The sequence below is a fragment of the Elephantulus edwardii genome, unplaced genomic scaffold (genome assembly GCF_000299155.1).
Source record: "Elephantulus edwardii isolate Elephantulus edwardi_28Jun2011 unplaced genomic scaffold, EleEdw1.0 scaffold00161, whole genome shotgun sequence".
Taxonomy (NCBI): domain Eukaryota; kingdom Metazoa; phylum Chordata; class Mammalia; order Macroscelidea; family Macroscelididae; genus Elephantulus; species Elephantulus edwardii.
In genome coordinates this window covers 2,995,135-3,003,669 of record NW_006399911.1, presented here as the reverse complement: position 1 = coordinate 3,003,669, position 8,535 = coordinate 2,995,135, and the positions used below count along the sequence as shown (strand labels likewise).

At 43.9% G+C, this 8,535-nt stretch overlaps 1 protein-coding gene across 1 annotated transcript in view; it reads right to left on the bottom strand.

Moving 5' to 3' along the window:
• Nucleotides 1-578: 578 nt before the first annotated feature.
• Nucleotides 579-8,535, bottom strand: part of LOC102844678 (transmembrane protein 176B-like) — a 10,508-nt gene continuing 2,551 nt past the window's right edge. Inside the window, exons 2-7 of the mRNA XM_006895197.1 lie at nt 5,518-5,723; nt 4,173-4,283; nt 3,748-3,804; nt 3,299-3,529; nt 1,088-1,207; nt 579-716 (exon numbers count right to left, since the gene is read on the bottom strand). Of these exons, the coding sequence (XP_006895259.1) occupies nt 579-716; nt 1,088-1,207; nt 3,299-3,529; nt 3,748-3,804; nt 4,173-4,283; nt 5,518-5,723 (863 nt within the window). The remainder of the gene's footprint in view (nt 717-1,087; nt 1,208-3,298; nt 3,530-3,747; nt 3,805-4,172; nt 4,284-5,517; nt 5,724-8,535) is intronic.

The window sequence follows — 8,535 nt, the reverse complement described above, 5'->3', positions numbered from 1 at the left end:
TCCTCCCCTTTCTCTCTCTTTCCTCCTCCTCCTCCTCCTCCTTTCTTCTCTCTCTCTCCCTACCTCCACGTCTGTGTGCACATGTGTGTGCACCACTTGTCTTGCTTCTCTATTGAACCCTATCTAGGACATAAGGAAAGCATCAAAAGGAGTTTTAACACTTAAAACAGAAAAGACATTTAAATAGATCTGGATCTGATTTCCATGTGATAAGGCAGCTTTCACTTAATATCATATGTATTACACAAAAACTATTAACTGCACACCACATGTGTGCACAAAGGGAGTTCACATCCTTTCTGTGTAAATTCACTTGTCTTAATTGGATTTTTTAAATCCAGAGTTAGGTAAAATGAGACAATATCTGTTCATTGAATTGAGAACATTGAAGTAGAGATGGAGGTCAGAAGAGCAGTAGGATGAGAAGGGAAGGGGAGGGAAGGAAAGGGGAGGGAAGGGAAGGGAAGGGAAGGGAAGGGAAGGAAAGGGCTGGGCAACAATAAAAGGAAAAATACCGTGTGAGAAACAATCCAGTGAGCAGCTCTGGGAGACAAGACAGTCCTCATCACAGGCCTGGGCTACTCAGGACAGGGAGGCACAGGGGCACAGGCAGATCCTGGCAAGTCACAGGCAATGGTAGATGGCGTCCTCTCTTTGGAAGGAGATGGGGGCACAGAACTGTCCTCCAATAGCTTCTCTTCTGACTCTTTTTTATCCTGAGAAGGAGGGGGAAAGACAAAAAACTGAATAATTTTGTTGGGAGGAAAAGATGAGGGAAGGAGTTAACCTCATAGAAGTTGGAATTAAGGAAATGGAAAGAAGAGGATAGGAAAAGATGACAGAAAATGTAGATCAAGCAAAAAGAAAAAAAAAATGTGACCAGAAAGGGGAAGCTAGACAAATACATGGGCCACAAAGGAGAAAAAGGGAAAATTTGAGTGAGAGTGGAAAGGAGGGGACCAGACATTGTGAAGGGGTCACATTCCCCAGAGAGCAGAGGTGAATTCTGGGAAGAAGGTGAGAAAACATGACCTTTCCCAGACCCCAGAGCTGTGGTCCTCCAGCAGTGCCCCCACTGCAAACTTACAAGGTACCCAGAGCTCTGGCTACACAAGCTTTGAAGACCCATGCCCAGGGAAGTCGAGGATAAAACAGCCTGCAGGACACAGACAGCCAGGAGCAGACCACGAATTCCAAGGAACAAGTTCTAGAAAGGAAGGAAAACAAGAAATGGTCATGAGGGCACTTCTCTAATTACACTCTAAGCAGTGCCCCACCAAACCATCAACTTGTGAGTCTGTCCACTAGTTGCTTTCTACAAGATGCATTCTCTTTCTCCCTCTGCTTCTTTCTCGACCTCTCCCTCTCCTCCTTCTCTCTTCTTCTACTAACTCCTCCTTTTTCTTCTCTCCCTCTTCCTCCCTTTTTTTCTCTCTCCCCCCTACTCTCATGTTCCTGTCAAGTCAGAACCAACTCATAGCTGATACTCTATTTGTTTTCTGAGGTTATAAATCACATGGAAGGAGATTGCTTCATCTTTTTCTCACAGCGACACTACTGGAGTCACAGTGCAAGAGAGATGTGACCTTTAAATTAGCAGCATACAAAACAACTATGAGATATCATCTCACCCCAGTAAGAATAGCAAAATTCAACAAAACAGCAAACAAGAAATTTTAGTGTAGTTGTGGAGAAACTGGAATCCTCATTCACTGTTGGTGGGAGTGTAAAATGGTGCAACCACTGTGGAAAGCGGTGTGGTACTTTCTCAAAAAGTTGCAAATGGAGATACCATTTGACCCAGCAATTCCACTACTTGGAATATACTCCAAAGAAACCATAACTGCCACCCAAGCAGATATGTGCACACCCATGTATATCGTGGCTTTTTTGGCAATAGCAAAGAGACGGAAACAATCCAAGTGCCCATCAACAAACGAATGGGTGGAGAAGCTGTGGTATATTCACATAATGGAATACAATGCTGTATTGAAAAACAAGGAAGTCATGAAATATTATTCAAAATGGGTGAGCCTGGAGGACATTATGCTGAGTGAAATATCTCAGTCACAGAAGGACAAATGCTCCATAGTGCCACTGTTGTAAAAACAGGACTGACATCCCCGTTGGAATGGGGACTGAGCTGGTGGGAGACTGAGAAAGATGCGATGAATTATGTATACTGTGTTGAAACATATGAGGGAGAGAAATGTTTAAAAGGAATATATGATTAGGTATTATTGTCAAGACAGAAGTCCAGAGCAAAGGCTGCATAGTGGAATGGGCTTGGGAGAGCGATTGTATAACAGTGAAAGAATTTTTCTTTCACTTTTCAAAGAAAAGAGTGAACTGGGGTGGGGGAGGTTGGGCAGGGGCAAAAGTGCAGCAATGAATGAATGGAAATCCAAAGTCTCTGTAAATCTTCATTAAAATTAATTAATAAAGAAAAATAAAAATTTGGAGCATCATTCCTGACAATCTCTTGCATCACCACAGTTCAGGCACCAGGTGGATGGTAGGACCCGATAGATACATCTTGTCTGCCACCCCCTTTGATTGTCTGCTGTCTGCGATGCCACCTTACCATGCCTATCAAGAAGAGGTGGAGGCTCTTTCTTTGGTCTCGGAAATTCTTTGACAAATAAAATGCACGGAAAGTGGCACTAGGGGTAACTTTTCATTTCTGTTTCTTACATTTTCAAATGCTTATATTTCAGATGTTTCTTGTTGGAACCTAATTGCATGAGTCACATGGAAAAGTCACTGTGGGTGCTCTGGTTGACAGCCCCAACTGACCTCCCAGCCACGAGGCAGCATCAAACACCAGCCACATGTGGGAGCCTTAATTGTCTTACTTTTCTAACCTGGGTGATCCCTGAGATTGCTCCACCCCTACCTGGCACCTGACAGTGACTTCATGAGAGAGAAAGCCTAGACCCATCTAAGGCCATAGAACACACAATGTTGGAAGAGAAGGTAATACACTGGACTTGAGTTTGAAGTGGATTGTTTTGTCCTGTTAGATTACTGGAACCCACTCAAAGCAAAAAAGGCAGATGGATGGCCCCCAATCTCTTCTCTTAAATGTCCCCTCTTTGTTCCTCACCCTCTGTGATTTAAGGGATCTTAACATCACAAGTGTCTGAGAAATTTCTTGAGTTTATGTTAATAATTCCTGAAACAAAAAAACCTAGGATTAGGCTCAACCTCTATGAGCTCTCATCTCTGCTCCTGTGTGCCAGTTCCTTGGGGACAGTGGAGCCATGATGTCTCCCTAGAGGGTGAACTTAGTTCTCACCGTTACCATCTGCATGTAGGACTTGCATTGAGTCTTCTTCCAGTTGGAGTCCCTCCAGTTTTGCCTCCTCCATCTATACCCAATGGTTGTAATCTCAGGGGCAGGGTGATCACACACTGAGTGGATATAGTGGAAGCCATCACTTTGCCAGGTTAAGCTATTGACACACAGGACAGTAGCTGCCAGGACTGTGGCAATGCCAGCCAGGGTGAAAAGGACTGACACGTAGCCCTAGAGGAGAGAGACACAAGATGTAGATCCTGTATTTATGACATGGTGTCCTAGCCTCAGTCTATCTCCTTTCCCCAAGATCTTATCCTAGGAAACTGTTTCACCTCTTTAAGGAGGACTCAAGGATATTGGGAACATAAGAAAAAGGAGGCAGAAATATGGAAGCACAGGAAGGGGAAATTGAAAGGATGGTGTGCAGATCTGTGCTCAGGACTCACTGAAAGTCGGCTCTGGTGCTTCTCATGAAAAATGGTTGCTGCTCCTGCTGCAATAGTCTGTGAAGAGAAGACCCCCAGATTGATCTCCCATCATCCTTCCCCCAACAATTCCCAGAACAGTCAATGTGAAGCAGAATCTGTGAGAAAGATAAGATATCTAATATACAGGCAGAACTCTAAGTACGAAGCCCCCCGCCTCCCGACACACACACACACACACACACACACACACACACACACACACACACAAAACAACCGACAAACGTTGCAAGAGAGGAAAATGGGGGAGTGAAGACGTTTGTATTCATATCCCCAAAGTAGCTTCTTCATTACAATGAGCTCCTGGTTTATTCCCCAAGATCCAGTGGAACTTCCTCCTTGTTCGTAGCCTCTTACCTCTGAGCTTTAGTCCCTTCTATACCTACCACAGTTCCTGACCAGAAGGCACAGCCAGAGCCACGCAGCTCATTCCAGGGCCCACAGTAGAGGAATCCTCCAAAAGCACAGCTCACAACTCCCAGTAGTACTTGGGTCACCTGCAAGATGGGATGATTAACTAGACTCTTCTCATGGGTCTAGGTGTCCCAGGGGCAGCTACTCAACTCTGGCCAAAGTGGCTCATCTCTTCTTGTTTGTGGACCTCTCTACCTCTCCTGCAGCTTCCAGTTCTGAGGTCCTGTTTGCTCCTAAACTGTAAGGCCGTGCTGACTTACCTGTACTGTTACTCTCCTAATGTGTGTAGTTGTTAATCCTTGATTACTTTTTCCATAGTTGGTCATGCCATGAGATGGTGCCAACCTTGTCTTCTCATTCTTCTTTAGTAAGTCCACCATCACATCCAAATCCTCAGTCTTGCCTCAGTTTCTGGCCCCAACATCTGTCTTGAGATCCAAACAGATAACTCTGAGGGCTTCTGGGAGAGACTCAAATCTCATTCTGGCTCTTCATCACTCAAAGAAGTAAGAGCATGTTTCAAAAACCTATGGGCTAAAGATTATGTTTCTGCTCAGCATCACATGTAGCCTTCCTAAAACAGAAACTAACTCAAGATAGACCACATCTCTTGACTCCCTGGCCCTTGACCATGTGGTCCTGGTCTGCATTCCAGTCCCATCCATCTTAAGCCCCATTCACATTCTCCACATACCAGATGCATGATGACAGAGCTGGTCATGTGCATTCTGGTTTCTTCCTCTTTTCTTGGCCATCCTCTTAACTTGGCACTTCTTTCTTCAACCTTCCATCTCTCTCCATCCAAGCCCACTCCTCCACTCAGGTTCTGGCTCAGATGCCAGTTTCTTCAGGAAGCTGTCTGGTGTGTCCTGGGTATCTTTTCCTCTTATGTCAGCTAGTCTATCTTTAATTCTAGTAATTTGTGTGGCTTTCTGGTCCTGTCTTATGAACACTGACCACCAGAGATCATGTGAGTTTAATTGAACTGGTTTAACTATAGATGCGTTCACTCCAGAGAAAGTCCCCTATCCATCATCCCACTTTTGTCTGGGTCTCTTCCTTGTACTAAATAAAAGGATAATAGTCCCTTCTTAGGGAAATCTTTGGAGAAAACAGCTAAAGACATCTAATTTCCCAATCATTCTGTCATACACGCTCCATGGTCAGGGAAGATTCTAAAAGCTCTCTGGAACAAACAATATGGGATTGAGATAGAAGCTTGTCAAGGGACTCCTTATGGAAATCCATGTCATGTTCCTTCCATTTCACCCTGCTCACCCCCCGCTCCAGTCCATGCTTACCCATAGTTCTGCTTACCCCTAGTGCCAATTGTTCATGTCTCATCCTGGATTTGGGATGGACAGTGTCCCGAGGTTGGAAAACACAGCACCTCAGGGAACCTCCAGCCTTTAGAAGTTGGGCCCAAGCTGATTCTTTGATGTAGATGTTGATATGGGTGGGCTGGGACTGTGTAGATCTCACATCAACTCCATTCACAGTCACTGTGTTTGAAGGCAGACTGCCTGCCAGAAAGAAAAGGTGCAGAAGTGAAGTTTGGGAACTAAGAGATCGATGGACAGATGAAAGGAGAAGTTGCATGGAGAGAATGTAGTGTCTTCATCAAGATACAACAAGTTTTCCCAGTGCAGGTATCAGCATTACAGTGATTGTAAATCAGAGTTGCCTCCAGAATATTTCACCATGAACTTTCTTGAACTCCTTCCAAACATGATCTGGTAGTTTGCTGAAGGACAAAGATAGACCAAAGGAGGAAAAAAGTCAACTATTTTAGAGACTCTCTGTGCGTGAGTGTGTGTGTATGTTTTGATATTGTGTGGTACTGTCTCCTGTCAGTTCAAACTAACAACCCCATGCAGAGCATAATGAATCCCTACCCAGTCCTGCATCACCCACACATCTCTGCTGTGCTTAAGCTCATTGTTGCAGTCATTACAACAATTCATCTCACCGAGGGTCTTCATGTCCTTTGTTGACCTTCCACTTTTCCAGGCATGAAGTCCTTTTCTGCCCCTTGTAACAAGACCAAAGTACAGAAGGCGAATTCTCACCATTATCACTTCTAATGAGCACTCCAGCTGTCCGTCCTCCATGACAGGTTTGTTTGCTCTTTATGTAGTCCATGGTATACTAAATATTCTTTGCCAATATGGATGATAATTCTGGAACCCTGAATTTAAAAGGAAAAGATAAAAATATGCCTCAAATACTGTGAAGGAGGTAATTGCATGAAAAGATCTAATAAGTGGCTAACATAGTAAAAAGAAAATTGTAAACAGCACAGCCTGGTCACTTTGAATGTTGGCAAGTGGCTGTTTAGTCTGTGTGGGACTTGGGATTGCCTCAGTGCTCACGCCAACAGCTGGCTGGTGACAAGAAACTCCAGGGTTCCCCATACTCTGGCAGAAATCAGGGGAGTGACTTTCTTCTCATCACCACCACCTACCAGGTGGATGACCGTGTTCTCCTGGACCATCCTAGCCTACAACCCATCTCCCTCACATCTTGAAGCCTCAGCCACTTCTCAAATGAGAAGAAATTCTAACCTGACTGGGCAACCCTAATCCCAGACTTCTACTGGCTGGAAGACAAATTGTTCCAAACCACACTTTGCCTCCACCCAACAGGCAGTGGCTAAAATACTAATCAGGAGGGTGCACAACCCACCCTCCTCCAGGCCCCCAGTTTTCAATTTTTAGATTTTTATTTGCTTGTTTATTTGTTTTCTTTCTTTGCTCTTGTAGGAGGGTTTTCTGGGGGGGGGGTATTTTTACGTTTCCTTCCACCTTCTCTTCTTTCTAGCTTTTCTCCTTTCCTCTTCTAGACTTTTATTTATCTATGTATCTATGTATCCATCTATCTATCTATCTCAATTACTTTCTCTCTGTTTCTTTTTTTACTTTTCTGCCTTTCTGTTCTGAGCCTGGTGACATAGATCATAGGGAGTTGTGCTGCTAACCCAAAGGTCACACCTGTCTGCCAGTTTGAATCCACAGTGACTCTGTGGAATAGATGAGCAATCTCCTCTAGAAACCCATTGGAGGGTCAGCTGTGGGTCAATTACACCTTGATAGCAATAGATTCTTCTGATTTTCCTTCCTTTTTTACCATTCCCAGTTTTGCTATTTCTATTTGCTTTTACTGCCCAAATTTGGACATTTTTGTTACTGTTTTATTTTATTGTCCTTTTTCTTTGCCCAATTTAGCAACAGGCAGCACACAAACACCTCTTGCAATTTTACTCATCAAGCAAGATTAAAAAATAGCTCCAATTCACTGATCTGTGAAAGATTGCAACCAACAGCCGACCAGTCTGTCCCCAGTTTCTTTCCACAAGCAGCACAATGAGAGCTGTGCACACACACCTCCATCCTCCGTCAGACCCACCAGAAGACAGAAGAGGAAATACTAAGACTCAACAAATTAGCAAAAGGCACAACACACTTGCTTGCTTAATAAAATATGTTGTTGTTGTTGCTGATTGCTGTTAAGTTGAGCACGACTCATAGCGACCCTATGGACAAAAGGCCTGGAGGCTTTTTATCATTATAGTCATTTCTCAAAGTTGATAAGAGTTTCCAGAGGCACGTTGTTTAGGAAGTGGATGCCATTCCTGCTTCCAAAAATGTCTTAATCTTGGAGCTCCACCAAACTCTGTCCACCATGGGTAACCATTACGGCATTTGGCACCCCAATGGCAAAGAACTCAACATCACAGCTACTTCAGTACACCAAATTGACAGACCAGTGCTGTGCTGCACCATTGAGAAAAATGTTCCTCTAAATTATAATTACACTAGCCCTGAGGGCTACAGGCCCTGGGACCAACTGACTTTTAAATACAAAGGCCCTCCAAGAGGTGATGTTGACTCTAAACAAGATGCTTAAATTAAAAAAACAACCAAACAGTCCACACAACCCTCAATCAAAATAAGAGAGGCATTTTTCAGAGTAGAACTGCTTCCCCCAATCTCCAAAGTAGAGAGAAGGGACTTGCCTGAAAAACAAAGGCCCTCTAAGAGGTGGTGTTGACTCTAAACAGGAGGCTCATATCAATAAAAAATAATATAAAACAAGAACATAACAATATCCCAGTGTCCTGTGTTGTTGTTGTTAAACCAGTTCAATTAAACTCACATGATCTCTGTTGGTCAGTGTTCACAAGACAGGACCAGAAAGACACACAAATTACTAAAATTAAAGGTAGACTAGCTGTTGTTGTTATGTGCCATCGAGTCATTTGTGACTCATAGCGATCCTATGTACAACAGCCCTAAACCCTGCTCTATCCTGTGCCAATCGCACTGCCTCTGACAC